Source organism: Physcomitrium patens, chromosome 20 (assembly GCF_059467195.1).
Source record: "Physcomitrium patens ecotype Gransden chromosome 20, ASM5946719v1, whole genome shotgun sequence".
NCBI lineage: Eukaryota > Viridiplantae > Streptophyta > Bryopsida > Funariales > Funariaceae > Physcomitrium > Physcomitrium patens.
Genome location: NC_143429.1, coordinates 13,354,817 through 13,380,715, shown reverse-complemented (window position 1 = coordinate 13,380,715; position 25,899 = coordinate 13,354,817). Strand labels below are relative to the sequence as shown.

The 25,899-nt window shown below is 35.2% G+C and overlaps 2 protein-coding genes across 6 annotated transcripts; one reads left to right on the top strand and one right to left on the bottom strand.

The window, feature by feature from the left end:
- Nucleotides 1–8,109: 8,109 nt before the first annotated feature.
- Nucleotides 8,110–12,930, bottom strand: LOC112273683 (O-fucosyltransferase 9). 5 transcript variants are annotated; one of them, XM_024502739.3, is made up of 12 exons: nt 12,378–12,930; nt 11,993–12,265; nt 11,190–11,756; nt 10,910–11,036; nt 10,645–10,712; nt 10,418–10,506; nt 10,054–10,248; nt 9,726–9,933; nt 9,413–9,583; nt 9,069–9,236; nt 8,724–8,914; nt 8,110–8,577 (listed from the first exon to the last, which is right to left on the bottom strand). In XM_024502739.3, the coding sequence occupies exons 3-12, from the start codon at nt 11,646–11,648 to the stop codon at nt 8,367–8,369; spliced, it is 1,887 nt and encodes a 628-aa protein (XP_024358507.1). In that variant the 5' UTR covers nt 11,649–11,756; nt 11,993–12,265; nt 12,378–12,930; the 3' UTR covers nt 8,110–8,366. The 5 variants fall into 5 exon arrangements, with proteins under 5 accessions (XP_024358507.1, XP_090101254.1, XP_090101256.1 ...); XM_090245128.1 differs by having other exon boundaries at nt 11,190–11,722; XM_090245130.1 differs by having other exon boundaries at nt 11,190–11,719.
- Nucleotides 12,931–23,311: 10,381 nt separating this feature from the next.
- Nucleotides 23,312–25,619, top strand: LOC112273700 (cytochrome b-c1 complex subunit Rieske-4, mitochondrial). Its single transcript, XM_024502786.3, has 3 exons — nt 23,312–23,589; nt 24,441–24,611; nt 24,866–25,619. The coding sequence occupies exons 1-3, from the start codon at nt 23,406–23,408 to the stop codon at nt 25,330–25,332; spliced, it is 822 nt and encodes a 273-aa protein (XP_024358554.3). The 5' UTR covers nt 23,312–23,405; the 3' UTR covers nt 25,333–25,619.
- The last annotated feature ends 280 nt before the right edge of the window (nt 25,620–25,899 follow it).

Sequence of the window (25,899 nt, the reverse complement as noted above, 5' to 3'; positions counted from 1 at the left end):
TTTCTTATGACCTTCTAGAACTTTTTTAGAATCTACTAGAACCTTCTAGAACCTTCTATGATCTATAAGAACCTATTAGAACCTATTAGAATCTTTTAGAACCTTCTAGAATTTTCTTAGAATATATTAGAATCTTTTAGAATCTTCTAAAACCTTCTAGAATTTTCTAGTAATTTTTTGAACCTTCTTAGTTGTATGTCCATGACAGTTAATCATTTCAAAGCTAAACTTATTACCTTTTGATTTTAATCAAGTATATGACCTTGATTATAATAAAACTTTTTTTTTAATATTTACATCCAATCCATATATTTAATTTTTTCTATTGTTATTCAACTTAACTTCTATGTTCACCAAATAAATGTCAAAATTATATTCTTAAATGAATCTCTTCAAGAAAAAATTTACAGATATATATTCCAAAAAGGATCTTTTTTCTTAGTCTTGAAGTGATATGATGCCTATAAAAAATATTTTATGAATTAAAACAATCTCTACCAAAGTAGTTCAAAATCATAAATATTTTTTTAGCAACATTTGGATATATTAATTCTACAATTGATAATAATATATATTAATTAAATTATAATAAGTATTTTTTCTTCTTAACTTCATATATTAATGATACTCTTATTCTGTATAGCAATCTTATTCTCTTTTAATTCATTAAATAACAATTCTACTTTCAATTTCTACTTTTATATTTTGAAAAAGTTCATCATATATTGAGTCTTCAAATCATGGGTAATCTATAGCATAGATGGATCTATTTCTCATAAACTCTCTATCTCCAACAAAAATTGAAAGAATTTGATTTTGCAAATATTCTGCCAATGTCTACCTCCATTGAATCTGAAGCCTATCTTTTAGCTAGCCATTACTTCCAATTTGTAAAAGATATTATTACAAGCATCACCTTTTTTTATACTAGTGATGTTGACTTCTTAATTAGGCCATAATTTACTCCTAATTTGATCTTTTGTTTGTAATTATTTTATATAATTCATACATAATTCAAAGCCGATGCACATCCAAGTATGCAACCATGCCATCTAATTTGTTTGTAGCTCTTTTGGATTGTATATAAAGTATTGTTACACCTATTCTATGTTGTATCTACTTTATGGATTATGTGACATTGATTGGACTAGCAAAATTGACAAGCATCAATTAACATCAAATTATTATTTCTTCTTCTCCAAAATTGCCATTATATGGGGTGCTTCTTACCAACAAACCATGGCCTTTTCAAGCACAAATGCCAAGTATATGGCCATAATAACTACAACATCCAAAGTTCTCTACTTATAGCACATATTCTTTTATCTTCACTAAATTCACTCACTTGACAAAACTACTTTCATCTATAGTATTGTGTAGTAACATAACTATATGATAAAAGATAAAACTATGGATTTTATTATGGAAGAATCTAATAGAAAGATATAATAATAAAATATAGATAAATGATAGAAAGATAGTAAAAACTTTTAGAGTTAATGTTACCTTTCTATAAAAAAATAAAAGACTTTTATTTGATTTGTAAGGCTATAAATAAGATAATATAAGATATATTAAAAAAATAAATCATATAAGCAACTTTAAAAGAAATTTTAAAATATTTTTAATAAAAAATTATCCTAAAATATCAAAAATTGATATTCAAAGAGCATCAATTATAAACCAAGGTCAAAATCAGATCTCAAAGCAAAAAATTGTGCATCTATGGCAATTCTAGGATTTTTTGGTTGATCAAATAATAAGATTCAAAGAAAAATAGTGAGAGATTTTTTAAGAGTTGATTTAATATGATTTGAAGGCATATTTAGTTTTTGAGGGCTTTTCAAAGTGAAAGATATGCTTAATGGTTTTAAATATTGAGAGAAAAAAAATTATGATTTTAAGAATTATAAGAGTATCATAGAAAAAAATTGAGATTATTGCTATGCTTATCTTAAATAAATTTGAAAATTTTGATATTGATAAAGTAATTAAATTAAAAGATATAAAAGGTTTATTGGATTAAGATCTCAAATATCTGAAATTTAGGATTAGTAAGGATTTTTGTGATCCTACAAAATCTGCCAATTTGATTGAAGCAAAAATTTAAACTTCTTTTGGATTGGTTAAAATTTGATTAGATTTATTTAGATTTAATTAGAATTAATTCAAGATTCTATTAGAGTTGTTAAAATCTTATTATTGTATTTTTCTATTCACCTTCTATAACTAAATACTTAATGCATTTCTAAGCTAAAATTGATATTATATGACAATAGCAACAATTAATCTACACTAGCTTTTATGGACATAATAAAATTTCACAATCAAACTAAATATATCATGGTTTGCTACCACTTCATCTATCAATTAGCAACTGCCAACAAAGTTGGATTTCAATACTATCCAATTTTTGGCATGCATGTTGATTTTTTCACAAAATCATTTTTAAGCCCAAAGTTGGCCAACGACATTCTAATGTTTGACCTGTTTAGAAGAAAAATGCTACCTTTATCCTATTTTGGTTAAGAAAATATATTAAAATATAATTATAATTAATAATTAATTTGATGATTGTAATGAGAATTCAAGAATATTAATTGCTTGCCAAGAAATTATAGTGTTTCAGATCACACTACCTAAGGTAGGATAAAGCTTGTAATCTAGTCATTATTTATAATGATTTTATAAATAGATGTATTAAATTAAATATTATTTATATATGACTCAAATATCTATTGCTTTGAACTTGCTCTTTGCCTAAATTGTATCTTTGTCTAATAAGTCTTTACATTTATTTTTATTTTATTTTATTAAAATTATATATCACTCTTGATTGTTCCATATATCATCTTATCCTCTTTGTTTTGCCATGTATTGATTGTTTCCTTCCTACATCATAGGCTTTGTCCAACACATATACATTCCATTTTTTTTCTTCTTATTACCTCTCTTTTTCAATCTCCTTGTTGCAATTATTCACTTCTTTTTATTTTTTTAGTTTTTTTATATTTTTTGATTATCTTACCTCTATTTAAAAGCCCTAGTAGTATAAATTTAGGTCATCACATAGAACAAGTCCACTATATAAAATCTCTTTACTTGTTATTGTTGCACATATTTTAGTTTTAGATATGCTTATAGTTCTTCTTTGTTTGATGCTATAGATGATTTTGCTTCATGCTTGGTTTAATACTTTGGCCTACTGCTATGTAATTGTATCGCCCTTCAGTCACCAACTTTGTCACATATATGTCATTCATCAAATAAAATACTTTCATTCCTATCTTCTTTCTTCTTCACTTCATTAATTTTTGTACTATGTTCTTTTTTAGTTAAATTGTTCTAACCTTTTTGCCACATTGTTACTTTAAATTTTTTATTATCTTTATTTTAGACTATCTTCAAGTGACAGTTTTTACTTTAAATTTTTTATTATCTTTCTTGCAAAATATATTTTGTATTATATTCAATATTTATTAATAAAAAATTTATAAAAAAATCAACACAATATTACTTTTATAATTCTTATATGATATTAGAGCAAAAAAAATTAGAATAAACTTAAGAAAAGTAGCCAACTAAAAAAAATAGAAAGCTTACAAGAAAAATTACTTTTTCAAAGACCTTTTGTACAAAAACTAGGACATAAGTAGATCTTTTTTTAAGAGCATGGCTTTTAATTGCATCATTACCAAAGAATAGCTAAAATTTAATGGCTCTTGATATATAGTTTGGAGGTAAATTTTATAAATAAAATTTGAAATAGAGAAAATATTGAAGTTGGTTTTTGGCAAAAAAAAAGCACCAATACCAATCCTAGAAGCAAATACAATAATATCAAGGAATCAAATAAAAATTAAAATATAAAAAAAAAATGATCATATTACAATTGTAGTTATTTAGGATTGTGTTAATAATTCTAAAATTTTCAAGTTGGCCCATGTAAAATATCTATTGAAGCATGGCTTGCATTAAAATAGAATAATAAGTCTATTTTTTTCAATCCTAATTAATTTCTAAACAAATCCTAACCAAAACCTAACTAATTCAAACTAATCTTAAAGAAGTTTAGAACCTCAATGTTTATTGATTTAACTATTAATCTTACTTAAAATTTGATACACCTCTAAATCTCTTATTCAAAAATAAGTACAAAAAATTTGAAGAAAATTGAACTTATAAAATGGAAGAAAAATATAATAATCCACTTAAGTATTAGCTAGCCTCCATCTTTGATCTTAGTATTAATTTTCTAGTAGCAATAACTCCTAATTGAACTATTAACTTCCTCTAAAAAATTTCATAAGTATTAGAAGTCAAGTCAATTTTTAGTTCCAATAAAAAAAAAATAATCTAATTAACAAATTGTTGCAAATCTTGGATGACCTTACTAGACCTAAAAATTCAATTTTTGAGATCCTAATCTACTTAATCTACTTGTTAAATTTTAAATTCTATTTTATTTCACAAAATCCAAAGTCATCCAAAACAACCTTGACTTGACAAAGTTCAAAACTTAAATTGCTCAAAACCAATGTTTTATAAAATCCTATGAAGTCCTCTTCCAAATCCCACTCTTTGATTTATAAAAAAACCTTGTAGTTATCGTAAGTATATAGTTATGTGTCTCGGGGTCTGATTTCAATCCAAGTTGACAATTAGTCCTCTCCAAATATCAATTTTTATCTTCTTGAGATAATTTTTATTAAAATAAACTTTGAACTTTCTTCTACGTGTGCCTATATACTTTATTTTTCTAGTCTACCTTGTTTTATCTTATTTATGGCTCTACAAAATAAATAGAAGTCCACTTTGTAAAAATTCAGCATTTGTACCTTTAGTTTTATTATCCTTTGACTATTATCTATATTTCTAAGATAATTTGTTACAATATTTTATAATATAATATTTTTTTCATTCTTTTACTTACTAGCCATGTTATATCATAACATTGGCTCAACTTAGCTTTTACAATCAGTCTACTTGCTCAATATATGCACAACCTCGGATGAGCCTACATCACGTCCTACAAGCACATATTTTGTTATATTCAAGGAATACTAAGTTATTATATTGAATATTGCCAAAATCCTAATCAAAAACCACCATTCGACTTTAATAATGTAGATTGGGTTGTCCACATCAACCAACAACAATCAATCTTAGACTACTGCTATATCTTATTTAACAAAGTAGTTAATTAGGGATTATCATATTAAAAATCAACTGCCTTGTCAAGCACAGAGGTAAAATACATAGCCATGGCTACTACTGCCTCTAAGGTAGTGTAGCTTTGCCATCTCCTCTATAATATACAAGGAGATCTTTTTGCTCTTTCAATAATTTTTTGTGATACTCAATTGGCAATAGAACTTGTCAATACCACCAAGTTCCATAATCAAATTAAACACATAGTTGTGGTATATCATTTAATTTGGCAACTATCTATGCTCAAAAAACTCTTATTTCAATTTTGTCCTATTACAACAATGCAAGCAAATCTTTTTACCAAAATACTATCTAGTCCAAAAATAATTCAATACTTACTATGTTTAGATATTATTGGAAATAAACTACAATCATCTATGTATAACGACTAAGCAAGCATATTAGAATAAAAAAATATATTATGGTTAATTGCCATACATAATGGTAATAGATTGAGAATAGTTCCACCCCATCACATCCCTTCGAGGAGTTACTACTAGTGATCACATCCTTCGAGGAGTTACTACTAGTGAGGTTCTCTTCCTTGCAGAATATATTTTGTATTATACTTAACATTCATTAATAAGAAATTTGTAAACACCCAACACAATGCTACTCTTATAATTCTTATATCAATTAATGCAATCCATTATCTACCCTCAAAGCCAACCTAGTTTGTGAAAGACTCAACACTTCCACCATAATCTCTTCAATTGTGCACGTTATTGGCTTGGACTGGCATAACTAGGTTTTGCCAAACTGGTTGGAAAAAGTTGGATACGGAAACCTTCATGTAAGCCTGACATATGAGGTACTATCGGTGCTTTGGGAGCTCATTCAGCATTTGAAGCGGTTTATTTGTTGAAAATCAGCATCTTTCATGAACTTGTTTCCGGAATACTTGCCTATAGTTGCACATAGTGATTTCATATAATATCCTGGAGTACGATTTTGTAGGAGTAGCTGATCACCAACAACAGTTAAACCTTCAGTTTTATTCATCTACTACGTCAGTCCTGTTTGGTTCCAGTTTCAGGTAACTGTGCTGATATCATGAATTCGTCGTCGAGCTTGTTCAATTCTGGTCTAACATGAAATAGTCCTCTTGTCGATGATGCATTGAATGTAGCTCTGCTGGCCTGTGTCGATTACGCGAAGGTTGGGAAAGACCACGAAGACGATGCCAGACAAAACCTGGATGGCATTGAAGCTTTCATGAGCCTGCATTGATAAGTTCCACAGCACTGCTGGAAACTACATGTAACAGCGCATGGACGATTAGTGATTGAGTCGACGAAAGCCAGAACATAAAAGATCTTGGCATGATGATTCCATCGTGTACATCAAAGTTCATCTTCACATGTACCGTATCCAGAAGATCGGCACGGTCAGGATGCCAAATACAAGGATACTTTCATCAGTGGTTTGTTATGATTTGGCTGAGCTAAGACCCAGTTCGTAGCAACACTCGGAGGAGTAATTGGTGCATTTCCAAAGAGTGTGTGAACTTGAATGGTGCTGTAGCTGGTGAAAGAATTTTCTAGAACTGTCGAAACAGAGACGATGATCAAGTCAGGCTGCTGCTCAAGCAATCAATCGACATAAGATATCAAACAGAATATATATATATAGATATAGATATAGACACAAAAAAAATTTAAAAATATATATACAATTCAAGTAGGGCATTCTTATATGGACTTTATTTTTTGATTTGGTTTAATACATATAGAGAGAGAGTTTAATTTGGTTCCTTACTAATAATGTTTGAAGTGAATTCCTTATTATGTTTGGTTTCTTACCAATACTGTTTGAAGGCAATACCTTTTTCGGCATAAAGGTTGTTTTTGTAAAGATTGTCTTATTGGTAGACAATATGTTCAAGAACATTTTTAAAAAACAAACAATTGAGGTTTGTTACATATATCTACTGTTAAAATAAACTTTATGTAGAGCAATATGATAAATTTAGAATTATTTTTGGAGATAAAAATTCAAATTAATTTTACTAAAACAATGACATCGAAAAATTACAAAAGCAAAGAAACAAACAAACAAACAAACATTATCATATGTGGAAATGGATTGCGAAAATAGAATATTTGTCTTTAAAATGATTTATTTATATTTTTTGCAATCAATAGAGATTAAATGTGACATTACATCAGACCCACATGTAAGAGTTCCTTAACATGTTTCAATTGCAAACATTTTAAAAACCACAAGAACAACAAAATATAGATGTCCGTAAAAACAGTTGAGAAAATTATTACACCACCAGCTAAGCAAAGATGCTGCACAAACCTCATTTCAAACCATGTTTATATTTACACACAAGTTAAACAAAGCTATTGTCAATCACAAGTCACTTACACTGCATTCTGTTCCTTCACATTTCGTAATTTGCGATCCTTCTTCAGAGGACATCAAACTCAGATTCGAATAAATCAAGCTAAACGGACCCCAAACTTCCACATCACAGAAATGAACGAAATTACGAAACAACAACGACGAAAAAATTTCAAATTTTCCGTTACAGTTCTGTATTTGAAAAAACAGCGAGAGAGAGAGAGAGAGAGAGAGATTCTCCAAAGAAAGTGTCGGTGAACTCATGAATCGGCATCTAGAAATGGGTCACGGGGAGCTTTACGGCTGTGAGTGAGTGTTCAGTTACATGAAACGCATTAAAAATGCAACTGTATGTCAACATTATGTAATGCTGATGAATAGAATCAGTCGAAACATGTTGCGTAGCCGAGGAAGTTACATCGTGCACACCGTGCGAGACACCTCCGACGCTCGGGACCATCGGAGCAGTGTCGGCATCGAAGATGCCATCCGAAGGATGAAAAGCCGCTTGTGAGCGGAAGACCCAGAGTTGGTAGCGGAATTGCGATAGTCTGGAGACATCTGACTTGTTTTCAACGTTTATTGAAACCAGGGGACCCAAGCAGTGGCCGGTACCCACAGGCGGCCCGCGCGGGCCGTGTGCTCACAAACAGAAAAATCATGAACTCGGCGATGACTGATAAATTACAGTAAGAGGGGCTGTTGCCCACAAATGACGAATCTGTGAAGAATGCTACGCCTACCTGACTATTTGAAAAGAATTCGGGGGCACATGAGCCCTCGCAGATCGGTTTCGTCTTCGTTATCTACGCTTTGGAGACCAGCACCTCCGTCGCCGTCCTAGTGTTTGCAGGCTCGGCACACATGCATTCTGGAGCGGGGAATGTGTATACCGACGCTTTGGGAGGGTTCGTGAAATACGCTTTTGGACTGACGGGGAACGATTTCCGGGGCTGCAAGCCCTTGAAGTCGCTGTGCCTCCGCATATCTACCAGGATTTTCCGGAACGCGTCCCACCTGCGCATCGGACAGGATCGATCAGTTTATCAGATTCACTTTCTCGCGCTGACCACGCCTCGTCCGCGGATTTGGTCCAGAAAACTGTCCACAACTTACTAGCTCAACCAGAAATGCGAGAACCAGGCTTTGCAGTGAAGACTTACTCAATGTGGGGATTGTCTAGTAGCAGGACTAGGCGTCGCTTGTCAGGATTAATAGTCTTGGAGTGGCCTTTGTTGAGAAACCGGCGATGTCCCATCAGTATTTGGGGGAAATTACCACCCTGTGTAGTCACAAACACTTCGCTGTGAAGGCAGACGGTGTAATCAATAGCTGCTAACCGCGAAGAAAAGCCCTGCAGAAGTAGAAGATCGACCCATGAGACTTTGTGCCGTGCGCTCGAATATTAAGCAGCGAGATATGTAAGATGTCTGCAATCTCTAGCAGTGAAAAATGCATTTAAGATGTCTGAAAACCAAAGGGTGAGCGAAGTGCAAAACTAAGCTTACCTTGAATTGTTTATATTCCTCGGGTGTTAGTAAAGTTTCTTTGCTTTGAAGATACGGAAACATTCTTCGGAGCGGCTCCATGCTTTCCTCTCCTTTGTATATCAATCCGGCAGCTAGATAGATAGGTGTGCTGTTGCTGAAACCCATTCCACGCAGCATCATTCCCACCTGCCATTACGAAATGTCTCAAGATTGACTTGATAGCCCTAACTGTGTTTCTCGCCCAATGTAAATGGGGTAAACATCCTGCACACAACTGATAGCAAATCCTCTACCAAAACTGGTCATTAACAACCCCAGAACTCTCTGCAGTGAATCGTTGAATCCAGGTCAATTAAGCGCACCTCAACAGGCGTCAAGGGACACTTTCCATTTCTCCTAATCTGCTCCGGTGATGCATTCACACGGCCTTCTCTAGTGAACTTGCCACGCCAACCTCTTTCACGAGTATTGTCAAGCCGAGTTTTTTCTTCCTCGCCACCAGTATAGACGCATTGGGAGAAAGCTACCATATCCTGGAGCGAACGAATTCATAAAATTACCCCACCACCAATAATTGATTTTCAAGGAGAAAGAAATCAAAGATAGTGTTGTAAAGAAAGTTACTTTCAGTTGACATTCGATTAAGATAAGAACTGGGCAGTAGAAATGCGGTACCTCTTCGAACCGGAGGTGAATAGACACATAATTGCCATTTGTTTTCGCACTTTTTGCTTTCATTCGTTTAACTAGTATGTTGCCCATATTAGCAATTGGCTGAGCGAAACGCAGGGCTACAAAATTGGTGTAGCATCTCAATTTTTGAATTCTCTTCGGAATGCCATCGTATGCCAGACGATTAGCAAAGGGCGTGAACCTGATAACTCTGCCATCCACACAGCCCCGTGAGACTTGGTCAGATGATAAGCTCCGGGCTTAATCAAGTCACACGTATGGCAGCTGATTGACGCAGTAAGGAGAACGACGAGTAGATGATTGCACTTACTCTCTCTCTAAAAGCTCAGGGAGAGCTTCTTCCAGGTAAAAACGGGGGAGAGACCATGCTTTCACTTTCAGCTTGAATATCGTGTTACCATTGTCAAATTTATCAAGTAACTCTTGAGGCAAATCTCGAAGTATTCGGACTTCCTTAGACAGGGATTCGATGAAGTGAGCCTCATCAAAAATTTCCCCGAAATTGCTGAATGTTGCAGGAAAAACATGCTTAATACAAGAACGAGTGAAATCCCTCAAGAAAGCGCAGAACCCACTGTGTGCACTGAAAAAGCCTTCACCTCAGCCTAGTCTAGTCTCCCATAGTTCTTAAGAGCTCACGAAATCAATCACCAGGAAAATTCAACAATGCACACCTGGGATCTTTCCACACACTGTTGAGATGAAAATGGGGTATAATGAGTGTGGCATTCATAAGCTTGGCAACGGCAACGGCATTACATATCTGCATTCCGGCCACATTATCGTTAGAATTAATAAACACAAGGCATATTGGACACCATCCCTCACCGCGAGTTTTAGCTACTAAGAGTACGTCTCTTCATTTGAACTCGGCTCAAGGCAAAAGGAGAAAGAAACATACAGTGGAGCGCTGTTGATTTAGACCGCCATTTGCTTCTACGAGAATGTACCCGTTTGACTCTGGTAAACCTACAGCAGATGCAAGCAGAGAAGTTTCAGCAGAAGAAGCTCGTCTCAACGAAAGCCTACAACATGCTCTCTACCGGTATCACAGAAGCAGTACAAAACTAATCCGCACGTGGTTCAGATGAACAGATACCCGCACACCGATCCCTCCCTCTACGAGAAACGGGTGCGATTTTAAAGCCCGTCTACAACAAGCGTACCTGCTTTCTGGTTAATGGAACTAAGACACGGCGTAAAGCCTCCACCCTTTTTGGGATACTCCCAAGCGGACAAGACCTGCCGTCCATGGCTGCCCCCAGCAGCGTCAGGTAGCGAACCAAACTCCACCTACAGGAAACTTCCCATCTAGTTAGGATGCTCTGATAACTTGCCCTTCAAAAACCAGTGTAAAAAACTGAATTACGACAATTCATTCTTCTCTCAATTTCATGAAAATGATTTGATTCGGCATTGGGTAGATGGTTTATAGAAGATACATACCCCATAGGAAGACGAGTCGGCACGCTCCATTTCAGGCCACAACTTCTCGAACACCTGATCGCTGCGGTACACGGAGCCTGGTCGATAACGGCCAGGAAACGGCGGAAATTCCATAGAGATATCGCCCCCCATGTAGAGCAGCATGCCCGTGACATAGATGAAAGGGATGAAGAGCAGCACCCGGTTGCGTCTCCGGAAGAATGAGAGCAAGAAGTGGGTCAGCTTCTGCGACCATGTCGAGTTCACGCGATGCTTGACAACGGGTGAACCGTACTTGACCTTCGGCTCGCGAATGGCCATGGTGCGCCCCCCGAGAGATCTCTCCCGGCGGTGGCGCGGGGAATTCGCGGGGGAGATGGGAGGAGAGGATACATGTGCAATGACATGATTGAGACCGAGCTGAATAGCGGGTGGGAGGAATTGTCCACGCATGTGGTCTTTGCCGTTCTGCATCACCATGTGCAAGGAGTCCACTGGCCTTCGTCCATCTGTCGACTGCTCTAGAGTAGAATTCTTCCTGCCATCGCTGACTACTGTTGCAGTTCAGCTAAACCCCGATCCATACCACTGAAAATTCACTATTTCAAGTTCCGGGATTGAGATTCGAACGCAACAGACTGAGGATGAATCAAATTACAGAAATCAACTGCCTATGAGGTTCTATTTGCGTCAACATGGTAAGTCTCGGTAGAGAGGAACTCCTTAAATTTGTATCCCCTGATGACAATAAAAACTATAAAATGTCGCATTTATAGTTGCAAATCCCTGAACACAATGCACAGCGTGCTCCAAATGTGTGCTACCTCTTGCATCGTGGAGGTTTCTGGCAATGCGACCATGAAGATCCCGAACGCACGACATATGCACAATTACCAGCTCGTTTGCGCCAAACCTGTAAACACTCGCCTACTAAATCCAGATCCTCTTGAAATCCTGCACGACTAAATCACGTCGATTTACCAGCACTGTACCCTGCGAGATCCATCGACTAACCGCGGTACCGATAACCGAACGTATACGCCCAAAGTCGCACGAGTCTCGTAAGTAGTGGCGAAATCACCTAAAATCGCCGGACCCTGGGAACCACAAACCCACGAGTCAAGCTCCGACCACCAAAAAAAAGAAAAAAAGGAAAACACCAGCTTCACAAAGTCCCGGATTCGCAATCAGTAGGTGGCAATCACTCACTATTTTTTTCCCAGAAGTTACACACTCAATCACATCCAGTCACTCCCACCTCAAATGGGACGCCGCCGCCTCGTGAATCGCCCTCTCACATCCAAAAAAGCCCACAACTCCCCACCTGCCCGTCCCCGTCGACACCAAAATCCGCACACCCCCGGCACACTACTACTTCTACACCCAATCGATTCAACCTAACAAGCGCCCTAATCCCCCAGCCTCCCAACGCCAACCCAATTCGCTCCGACCCAGGCAAACTAACTACACCTCCACTTTCGCCGGTCTACAAAGCCCATAACGTTGATAGCCTCGCATCGGAAGTGGCAAGGAAGGGTGGGATGACAGCAACGCGGAACCATTGCAAATGGTAGCGAGCAGATGAGAGGCAGGTTAAACGATGCAGGTGGGGATTGGACGGGGAGGGAGAGAGAGAGATTAGAGTGTTCTCAGCTTCTCCTCCACAGAGGCTGCCGAGGGAACAGGGGTAGAGGGGGAAAATCGGAGACGGCGCGCCGAGAGAAAAGCTCCGTGACAGTGTGACCCCCCCCCCCCACCTTTGAGAGCGAAAGGGGATGCTTAGGAATCGAGACCCCCTGCCTTAGTTCCTTCCCTGATGCCCCCCCCCCCATCAATGGGGCCGCTCTTCCTGCAGGCAATATCCGTCCGCCGCGATTCCGAGCCACCTGGGATCCACGCCGCTTATCCGTGATTGGCGTACTGCCTGGCCCTGGCCCCCGAGGCTCACGGACGCAACATTTAAAACCCTGACCGCGAGATCTTGCAACGTCGGAGTTGGTTGTGGAGGATTCACGTGCTCTACCTTCCCTCTCCTTCCTTCCTTCCTCGCACAGCTGCGGTAAAATCCCCACCCCCCCCCCTCTTTCCCTTCCCTTTCCGTTGCTTCCGCTTCTCGCCCTCCCCAAGCCTCCACAAGATTCCTCTTCTGAAGCCGCAAGATTCCTTCCTCTTCTGATTGATTCTTCCAGCCTTATTAGAATATAATCAAATTTGCTTTCTTTGCAAAACGCCGCATCCCGTCGAGAGCGTATTAGAATATCAGCAGAGTGCGTCTCTGTAGTAACTATGCACCTTCGTCCATGACAGAGTGTGCTTCTTCAGGAACGGCGCACCCTGTCGACAGGGCACATCCCTTCCAGTTGCGTTGTCCTCTCGGCACTATAAATTCACTTTTAAACGAACTCATTGTCAATAAAAATAATTATTACTCATAATAGAACTTAGAATTAGTTATCACTCTCATTGTTAAGTTTTAATATGGTATCAAAGTATCTTTAGAAGAATTTGTAAATTCTAAAAAAGTAGTAATAAACACATTTAAGACAAGGAAGTTTTTTTGAAGATGTTCTACAAAGAAACTAGGGCACCTGTAAACTATTAGAAATCACAAAGTCAATACATAACTAATATTTGGCAATATAAATGCTGAACAGACATTGTTGCAAAGTCACAACTCTTTGTGTTTCACCTCCTTTGATAAGATAAAATAGAAACACAATACAATATAAAATCATTTTTTCATATATAATAAAAATAAAATAAAATAAAATAATGTTAGAATTACACTCCTAATTCCAATATGGTATCAAAGCTTAGAGAATTATAGAAAACTAAAGAAAAAAAGTATACAAGAAGAAGTGTTGTAATGAAGACATTCTCCACAAAAATTAGGGCATCTATAGACCTTCCCTCACAAAAATGACTTCAAACAACATCACCACTTAGAAATGACTAAAATTTGATAGATTTTGGTACACTATTTGGAGGCAAAAAATCAAGATTAAATACAAATGGAAGAATTGTAGGAGATAGTGAGTGAAAAAGAAAGTAAACCAAAACCAATAACAAAAGAAATCACATCAATAATAATAAACCAAGTAGCAATACTCACATTGAAGAAAAAGGATAATATTGCACTTAGAATACTTTGAGATTGCATATGCAATTTTATCTTTTTATACATAGGAGCATACAAAATTTCCAATAAAGCACAATTGGCTTTAAAAAATATCTACTCCGCAAATGGTATAGTTACTTAAACTCACCCACACAAATAGTCATAATATTTTAGATGAAAGCAAAAAAATCCATCATACAATATCTCTACAACTTCAAGACCATATTTGAACAATGTCACTCTATTTGATTGATCATACCATTACAAATGGAATTTTTTACCCTAATGAAATTCATGCCATTATAATATGGTATTGTAATCTAAACATTATGCATAACAAGGATTGCAACATTACAAAAATTGATTGCCGACTTCCTTCAAAAAGAGACAACTATGAAAAACTTGTCATCTAAGTCCCAAGCATTCTTTGCCAATTGCAAAGCCAAGTGGCAACATAAACAAGTGTCAAAATCACCTTCAAAAGACCACAAATATACAAAAAAATAAAGTCAAATTAAAAACATCATATCTTCATTGCAAAAAGATGGGGCATTGGAATTTAAATTGCTTTAAGAAATTCAAATATGTTGCAAATACAACAACAACATCTCATAATTCTTACAAAAATAAAATAACATAGAAACTAAATAATATAGAAGAAATACCTCCTATATTCTATATTCATATCTACTTCATCCAAGCTTTTCATTCTAAGATATCATCAAATCAAGGTGAATCAAAAGATGCATATTAGTTTGTTGACTTTTTTGCCATTGACCATCTAATACGTAATAAATAATAGTTCATCAATTTTACATTATTGTTACTTAGTGACTACAAAGTTTACTTAGGTAATGATACCAATCTTCTCATTTGTGATGAAAGAAATGTAGAAATTTGCTTCATCAATGGTAAAATCATTTGCCTTATAAATACACTTTATATTCCTGATCTTCAAAAAAATCTTTTTTCAATTTGAAAAAATGATTAATAATGTAGCAATATCTTAATCAAAAAAAAAAAACATCACCTCTTTAACAAAGATTACACTAAGCTTGTAGTTTTCTCTCTTTAGAATAATCTAATTTTTTTTAAACAGTCACATTTTTGCTTGTTATCTTTATATCACAACCAAAACAAATAATAATATGTCAAAATACAATGTATGTAATTTCTATCATTCTAACTCCTAAAGTATATCATCTTTTGTACTCATATTTCTACATTCTATCTAATTGAGACACATTTAGTAGTGAACTTTGATCCAGTTCAACCTTAGCTACTAACATGTTTCTTGCTCTACACAATACTCTTACTAGCAATAGAAATCCTACCTTAGTCGGCAATTCCACCTTCATAAGTAAACCAATATCCACTCCAATCAGTGATGAGAAATCTACTCCAATCAAAGCCTTTGCTTTTGTAAGGAGTCTAACATCTATTCCAATTGGCAATGGCAATTCCATACTACTTGGAGTATTTGCCTCTACAAGTGGCTTGGCATCCACTATCGTATATTAACATGACTATATAGTAAAAAAATAAAAATATTTATGTTATTAAAGAGGAGCCTAGTAGAAATATGTAATAAAAAAAATAAAAAATAATAATAGTAAGATAATAAAATTTTTAGTCTTAATATTATTTTTGTACAAAGAACTTCTATTTACTTTATAAGAGCATGAATGCATCAAATTAAAATAAATAAGATAAGTAAATAATATATGTATCTTTTAAGAGAGATTTAATAATATGTTTAAGTAAAAATTACCTAAAATTATCAAAAATTGATATCCAAGGAGGATTAGTTGTGAACCTAGATCAAAATCAGATTCTAAGGTACAAAACCACCCACCTACAGTATCTCTAAAGTTCTTTTGTCAATTGAAAAGTGGGATTAGGAAACAAACTTATTAAAAATTTAATTTAATTTAATTTAAAAAAGGAGAGTTGGTTATATGTCACTTGGATTAATATTGAAGTTTTGAAGGATTTTTAAAATTACTAATGTACTTGGTGGATTTAGATTTTGTGAAATAAAAATAAGTATACAAATTCAAGGATTTTATGAATTTTATAGCATATTTATAACTAAACCATTAGTAATTTGTCTTTGTAATTGTTATAAATGAATTTGAATTTTTTTATATCAATTAATAGGTTAGATTGAAGATTATGAGAGTTTTTTGGATTATAGACTTGGATAATTGAAATTTAGGATCAATAAGAGATTTTTTAATTTAGAAATATCTACTTGTTTGATTGAAGGAAAAATTAGTGAAAACAATTTAGACTTAAATATCTATGCACAATTCAATTTTTGAAACAATTGAATAATTTAACAAATAAGAATCTTTGTTGAAAGATCAACATTCAAGTGAAAGAAGGAAGGTTGTCAATATCTCAAAGGTTTTGGAAGCTTTTCTTGCAATTGGTGAATTTAATTCTTATCAAATTGTAAGCTTAATAATTGCTTATTGATTCAAGTTTAGATAAAATTTTAGTGAAAAAAAATGGTTAAATTAATATTTATTGAGATTTTAAATAACTATGATAATTGATTAAGATTTATTTAAGATTTTCTTGAGATTTTATTAGGATTTATTTAGGATTTAGGATTTGATTGGAGTTTCATTAGGATTTTACCTAGGATTTGGTTAAGGTTCATTAAGTTTTTTATTAGGATTTTAATTAAGATTAAATTAAAATATAATTAAGTTTTATTTAAAATTCTTATTTTTAGTATTTTTTTAGAATTTTTTTTTCATTTCTACTATTTCTTTAAAATTATTGATATTTTTTAAGGTTTATAAATTTGAAATTAATTTATAAATTCTTTTGTATTTCTCTTATAACTTTTTAAAAATTTACTTTGAATAAGTTAAAATTTGATTAAGATTACTTAAAGTTTATTTAAGATTCTATTAGACTTAGTAGAGTTATAGTTGCATTTTTTTTTATCTTTCACAATTAGGTACTTGTTGCATTTTTAAACTAAAATATACATAATATAACATTGATCCTATCAAAGGTGGAGATCATATTCCAACCAAAGCCTCCACCTTGGCTTTGGCCATAACACATTGTCGTATGGCGTGATTTGCTATCTGGGAATACACTGGGTATCTAGCTATAGAGAGTGTAGCTTAAACCTTTATATGAATCTTGTGTTAGCCTCCCAAAACTCATTTATTTTGCATAAAACTCAAAATATATCAAAATCCCTTCAAAACATATTTTTCCCACGAAGGGTTTTCTTATCAAGAACTTTAGAAAATCATAACTCTTGATCTAACCGTTCAGTTTGTCTCAAATTTATAGGGTAGGTAGAGTTCACCCTTAAATTTTATCACAAAAAAAACCAACCGCAAATTCACTCCCGATCTTTTGGCATCTAAGAAACCCTAGCAGATACTTTAAACCCTAATTTACAAGCACCCGAACACTATTATCTTAATATCTCAAGAACCCAATACTCAAATGTCATAAATCTTATGTACAAAGTTTACTAACATGAAATTACACATTCCCTGAAATTTTGAGCCAAAACCTTATCAAATTGCTCAAGATATAGCTCAAGAGACAACTACTAGCAAATCGGTTACTTACTACCCTTAGATTGCATGTGCTGACTTCAAAATCCAATAACTCCTTCACTTCAACTTGCAATCCAATAAGCAGTATGTGAAAAGTGTAGCCGCAAAAGTGCTCTCTCCAGTCGCTATTGCCGATCCTCAATTGCTATTCGTACGCATGCATTATGCCAAAAAGAGTGACAGTAGCTCCTAAATCAATACCTTTACTTTGAGCGCATGTATCTCCTTCATATAAACTCCAAACCATACAAAACTTGCACCAAAATCATAGCCAAAAACCTAAACCTTCTGATCCTAGCCTTTAAAACTCGAATGGCCTCGAGAAACTAACCCTAATCCCTAATATGGCCTCAGGCAGCCTCCTCAAAGCCCATTGGTCATAATTTTTGACCAATAGGAATGGAGATTTTCATTATTCATCTCCATTCATTTATATTGGTACCCTAATTACTCCCTTTGCTACCAAAATCCTTCTTTAATCATTTTTTTTTCTTATAAGATTTACATAATTTATGCTCTAAACACCAAATAAAAGAACCAAAAGAAGTTTTCAAAGGTCACCAATGTCTAATACAGGTGATTCTAAATATTTAGAAGTTACTATTAACCAAAACTAATCTTAAAAGCTACTATCAAAAGAAAATTAAAGTTATACAAATTCTATAGTAATCTTTTTAAACAACCTCTTCTCAGAGTAATAATCAAATTATATTCTACAACCAACTAAAATCTACTAACATGGCTCTTACTATGTTATTTAATAAATTATATATTAACTACATAATTACATTATTTTCATATAATAGCCAAACTACAACACGACAATGTGGCATTATTTGAACTCCAATCGGCAATGACAATTTGACCTCAATGCAATATCTTGCCATTACCATTATATTAGTACAATACATCAATCTTTGGACTTTGTAGATTTTTTCTTTCCACATTTGTCAATAACATTCATAGTAGTTACCAGCCTCAAAAAAATAACCTCCTAGCTACTACATATGCCTCTAATCTATACCTTGGATCCTCCAATATTATCCACAACAATACCCAACTATACCACCACGAGTTTAGGCATATCAACAATTATAAGCTAAGCAAGCTTATTCAATTTAATATTATTACAAACCTATTCTTTAAGCACATATTTTTCTACCAATTTTTTATTTTCATATATAGCAAATAAATCATGATTGGGTTTCTCAAACTTATTATATTTTGAATCATACAACCTTTTTAAATTATCCATTCTAATCTCCATAGAAGAACTATAATTCTTATATTTTCTAAATTTTAATATTATGTCATCTTTATAGATGACTATTCTAAAAAAAAAATCTTTATAAAAAATATATATATATTTTAAGGTATTAAAAATACTTCATATTTGGACTGAAATTCAAATCAAGTACAAACTTTATATCCTTTGATTTGACCAAAGAGAAGAATACTTATTATTTTAATTTAATTACTATTTATTTATTCATAGCATATAATATCAATTTATAATGTCTTATACATCAAGACAAAATAATGTAATTAAAAAAAAGAATAGAATGTTGTCATATTATAATTGTTTATAATATGTAAAAATTAACTAAAATATATAATATATTAATAATTATTGATGTATATTAGAGTGGTTAGTTAGTTAATTTAAAGAGATTTGTTATAAGAAATTTTATTTTGAAGTTTATTTATGTTGATTATAATATTTAAATTATACAAAATTTAGATATTTAATTTAAAATTTAAAGAGAAGATTGGAGCTCAAAGATGAAGATCCAAACCTCTAAAAAATTTATTTGGAGGAATGAAAGCAAAGTATAGATGGATGAAGATAAAAGGTAAAGATTTTCATGCATATTGGTCAAAGGCCACGCCTAATAAGCATTCAGCAAGCTATCTGCAACCATAACAAGGGTTTTGGCGACTTCAAAAGGAGCATTTGAGAATCAAAAGCAAAGATTATAAGAATTAGGATTTGCACTACAATTTTTGTACAAATTTTAGAGGAATTGGAATTAAAGTGATGAAGTTATAGCCATTTGAAGTTAAGGTGTCTTTTTAAAACATATTGTTGTTCTTTTGATGTTACAAGGAGTTTAATCATAGATTTTGGAGATTGAGAGGTGTGGCCGCAAGGGTGATTTTAAGATCTACATTTTTTGTAAAAGAATTATTATATTTGGAGTTTGTGTGAAGGAGTTATGAGGCATTGAAGATAGAACATGTAATTCAAAGGCAATAAGTGAGTCGTTTTGTTGATAGTAATGGTTGGAGCCATATCTTGAGTTTTTAGATGAATTTTTGGCTCAAAATTTCCAAAAGTGTGTGTTATTAGGTTAAAAAGCTATATATCAAAATTTTATGGTATTTGAAGGTTTAGTTTGTAAGATATGAAGAAAATTGCACATGGGTGTATGTAAGTAAGGATTTGGAGCTATTTTTAGGATTTTAGAGATATCTCGACTTGTAACGAATTTGCAATTAAAATTTGTTGTCTTAGTTGTTAAAAGTTAATTAATACTTTATATAAAATTTTGGTTTATTTAAATAGTCCGATCGTTAGATATGAGCTATTAAAGTTTTTAAAAAAAAAACCCTCTTAAGGATATACAAGGTTTTATAATATTTTTATTACATTTTTGGTCATCTTTGGTACTTAGGGCTTATGTAATCGCCTCTACATGAAAAAAATTATATATAAACTTGGTATTTTTTTTTTATCTTGAGACTTAATTGAGCAATTAGTGACACCTAGAAGCCCGGTGCTTTATTAAGACAAATTCTTTCTACCTTAATAACATCACATATTGCCACAAGATGAATACTACTTGAAGCAAAATTGGCTAAATAATATTGGAGTGAAGTAGTTACATATACCACATATCTTCAAAATTCATTTTCTATAAAAAAACCATTGTCTTAATTACAACACTATTTAAATTATAGTATAAACAAATACTTGATATAACATTTTTTTGTATTTGTGTGTTACATACATACATATTTACTCCAATAATTACCTATAGATAAGGTATAAATAAATAAAAATAAATTAATTCAATAATAACTTATGAACAAGCTTATAGAATCATTTTGGCTTAGGCATGGGTTTTACTCAATTCATCAGGATCCATATTGACCAACCATGCCTATATACTACCTTAAAGTCATATTCTTGAAGCATCAAGGCCTATCTTACAAGTTTTCTAATTAGGTTGTCAGATTCCATAAGCCATTTAAGTGGTTGATGGTCTATTATTAAGAAAAATTCTCTACCACGTAAATAACATCAAAATTATGTTTTTATTTCATTTTTTTCAAATATATGTATATATATATATATATATATATATATATTTATTTGAAAAGAAGTCTAACAAATCTTAAATGCCAACTTTTAGTGAAAATTTTGAAGATATTTTTTAACATTACAAAGCTAAAGGATCACAAAGTTATGTGTGTAAGCACATACCTGCTCAGACATACAGACACAGATACATTTTGCATAAACCACATGATAAATAAATTTGTAATTATCCCTTGGAAAACAAACAATGAAACATTCGGCATTCAAGTTCGAACCTGGCCTCATGATATCACCTACATTCATCCATCGACGACAGTTTCCTCCCGAGTTTGAAAGCTTCATCCATCAGCGAATCAAGTATTACATCCATCAGCGAATCAAGTATTACATCCATCAGCGAATCAAGTATTACATCCATCAGCGAATCAAGTATTACATCCATCAGCGAATCAAGTATTACATCCATCAGCGAATCAAGTATTACATCCATCAGCGAATCAAGTATTACATCCATCAGCGAATCAAGTATTACATCCATCAGCGAATCAAGTATTACATCCATCCAAACTAAGATACCCTATCCATCTGATACGCATTAACTACTCATCCTTCACTACGCGCCATCCACACATTCATCCGCATTTGCAACCGAATGTGATTTAGACTTTGTCGCGACGCTTCTTCCTCGTTGGCGCAGATCTCGCCGATGAAGCGATCGAAATGCGATCGCAAGTTTAGAATTGAATTTGGATTCCTGGTGGATCGATCATCGAATCTTCATAATACTAGCATCGAAGGAAGTGACACGATTCTTTGCGCGCAGTCGAATGGCCCCAACGTTCATGTTTTACGTGAGGGGATGCAAAAGCTGTGCAGATACACTTCTAATTGCAGAGGGTTCGGAATGTGGCGTGAAGAGGTCCCTCATGGCAAGCCAAATGGCGCTTCGAGCATACCCCTGGCCCCTTTCTCATTAAGACAACAGAATGAAGACAAGAGCATGGATAATTTCCAGTAATACTGTTGAGGAATCGTAGCTGACAAGGCTAAAGAGAATGCTGTGGTGTCCCTGATCCACCTTGCTTACAGCAGCACCTGCTCCTCTTCAGCAACAAAAATCGGTCGAATTCTTCATGACATTCAGAATGAAAACGCGCTCTGCAGCTAGTTGTGGCTCGTGATCTGACATGCATATGCTCGACAGCTTTTCGAATGCTTGAATACCGCATGTGACAGGTACAAGACTAGTATTCCCAAGTTTCTGACATGTAACCTCACAAGTCACAAATTGCAGACAATAGCTCATCAATCCAGAAAGGGTGATAGATCTTATGCAAAAGTGTGACCTAGCTCGACATCCAGAAACCGAAGCTTGCTGATGCTCCATTTTTGAATGAGTGGGGAACACCAGCGTAACTCGTCGTGGCCCAGAAGTTGTCACTCGAATATCTGAAACCGGCAGATCCCAGACACGATCCAGGAAACGATGTCCAACTGCTTCGCGCAGCCTTACAACATCAACCAAACAAGCTCCACGACTTCTGCCGATGCTGCACAGCCCCGAGACATATACTATTAAAGCTCAAGCATGCTTCCGAGCGTGTCAATCAACGTCCCCTGAGGAACTTCTGCTTTTGCTTCATACGACACTACACGAACTAGGGTACGCGATTCCGAGAAGTAAACCATCACTGAAGAGCACACAGACTGTTTGCAAAACAATGACTGAAACAGCACAATATTCCTCGACAATCGTCTGTATATCATCCATGTTGTTGAAGAGATCGATTGTGGGTCACAGTATGAATGGGAGCCGTGTCAACAGAATTTGGGAATCAGAAAACTTGCAGAAAAGTGGTGTCATATTTCCACGCTTCCCTCGGCATGAGTTCCCTTCATTTTCCATTACCCAAGTCATGTTATTTCGTCACCATGATCCGAAGCTCTGAGCTCAACTTTTTCTAGCAATTGAATGCTTCCATGTTATGAATCTGAAAGTGCCGTGTTCCAAGTTCCAATGAAGTGCCCTTGGAGTTCCCCAAGGCGAACGTCGTCGACGTCGTCGTCTTTGGGAAGACAGCGTTCGGCACGGCCTGTCTCTGCAGTCGAGCGTGTGCATTTTTCTTCACTGCCCTCAGCGTTTGCTGTGGGGATTTGAGCTCCGCTTGGTGCGTAGGGTTTGGTGTCAGGAATCCGGCACCATGTTGGCGAGGGGGTTGGGGCGGCGTCTTCCCGCACTCGCTCGACTTGCGCAGTCCTCGCAGGGCGCTTCTGCGGCTCTTGTAGACGTGAGCACCTGCGTGAAAGAGGAGCGTCTTGAGAATGATCTGAGCGTGGTGCTGTCTAGCTCTAGCTCGCTCAGCCGATCGTGGCACTTTTCTCGTGGTGGGTTCTCTTCGTGTGAAGCTTTTTTGTCTTCTGTGTGCGCCTTTCAGCTGTGTGCTGTTGCTTCGAAGAGTTTTCGCTTTGGGTTGTCGAATTTAGGGCACATTGGCAGTCGATTTGTGGCCTATGCTTTGATGTGTTCGTTGGTGATTTGGTTCTGACACAAGTGTAGGACGCATTAAGGGTTTGCGGAGTCTTCGATGCTGAGCTTCGGGTTATATTCTGTTTTTGAATTGATTGGGATCTATGCAGTTGTGATCTTGTGAATTCATAAAGGTTTCCCCTAGTTGAATCAATATGTTCTAGGAAATTGTGCATATGTTGTTCAGTGGTATTTTTTGCTTCTGGTGGAAGCATGTCTTGATTAAACGCAAAACCAACATTTCACGTTAGAAACCTATTGTTTTGTTTAGAACTCGTGAAATTGATTGTCTTCGAAACCTAACGAAAATTTACATAATTAGGGTAATAATCATTCTGTAAACAAAGGGACCCTATAAAATTAGCTGCATAATAGATTTGTGCCGCATACTTTTAGAGCAGGGAGAGTACTGAAATAGGATGCCGGAGTACACGCAGGCTAGCCCATATCCTGTCCGTTACTCTAGAGCGGGACAAACGTCGGCGCTGATTGGAAACTTGGGATTTTTCATTCAGCCTGTTTATCACGCTGTACAGTTGATTTCTACAGATAAACTGGTCCACGCGGTGAATATATCAAAGTGCCTCTCATATCTTATGTCAATATATCAAAGTTGCGCTTTGCTATCCTTGATAAGTCTAGGAGTGCCTAATTGTCATGATTATATTGCTACTAATGTATCAAGCCATATGTTGTTGCCATGTCTCAGGATTTGCCTCAGATGCTCTGGCAGGGACCGTATCGGGTACACATACAGTCCCAGCCACAGCTCAGGCTTTGAAGAATATTTCTAACGAGATTACATACGATGAGCATACACACGAGAGATGTGCACCAGGGGATCCCAGCAAGAAGGCTTTTGCTTACTTGATCCTGACTGGTATGTTGTGTTCTTTCATGTTCATCTTCTCAGCCTTTGCGTGCTGCATCTCCATTTGCCGCTTGCTCTACCTGTGAATACCAGTGCTGGTGATTTATTGGTTTTTGTGGCTTTCACGATCTGCTGATCGTATCAGTTGTGCATAATATCCTCTTCCCATAAACTTTGCACGTCATAGATCTCAAGCCGTGTGCATTTTAGTGTAGTCTCACAACTCTAATATGTATATTTTGTTTTCTTTTTTATTTTTCTAGGAGGGCGTTTTATCTATGCATCAGCCCTGCGAATCCTTGCGCTCAAGCTGATTTTATCAATGTCAGCCAGTCGAGACGTTCTTGCTCTGGCCTCATTGGAGGTTGACATCTCCAGCATCGAACCTGGGTCGACCGTGACGGTGAAGTGGCGTGGCAAGCCTGTGTTTGTGCGTCATCGTACTGAAGCCGACATCAAGTTGGCGAACTCGACCCCATTGAACGAGCTTCGGGACCCTGAGGAAGACTCTGTAAGGGTGCAAAATCCCGAGTGGCTAGTAGTGGTGGGCGTTTGCACCCACTTGGGATGTGTGCCATTGCCGAACGCAGGGGACTATGGGGGCTGGTTCTGCCCTTGCCACGGTTCTCACTACGACATTTCGGGACGCATTCGAAAGGGTCCTGCACCTTACAACCTGGAAGTGCCCCAGTATAAGTTCACAGAAGAAACCAAGCTTTTGATCGGCTAAGTATGTTCGTTGGAAGATTACTTGAATGAGTTCAGTCAGAAGAGGTGTGGAGTCGATTGTGGTCTTGCTGATAGTGGTGTACTCATCAGCATGTCAAGCTGTAGAGGGAATCAAGAACGTGGAAGAACTATGTTCTATTACTTAAAAAGTCAAATTTAGGTGTTACGCTATTTCCACTTCAAATTTCTATATGATTGAGGAGATAGTTGTCTTTCAATCCTGGTAGAGTTATTTTTATCTGCAAACATTTGCTTCCAAATAGAATTATTGGCTGATTCGTATTTTTATTATGATATTAAGATGGTTGGCTGTTACTAAATACCGTAAAATTCTTTTTATCAATAGTGGCATTAGATGTCACATTCTAAAAGGCATCAACTTTCTTTCTCTGTTTTTTGTTTTTTCGTTTCTTTAAGTTTAGATTTGATACTGTTAAGGTAGTACAAATTAAGAGATTAAATTGTGCCACCAGGTTTGATCCCAGGTAGTGCAAATCTAGATATCGGTTAGATTCAACTGTTTTCTTTCAAAATTTGAGGTCACCCAGTTAAGGCATTCTCAACTCTT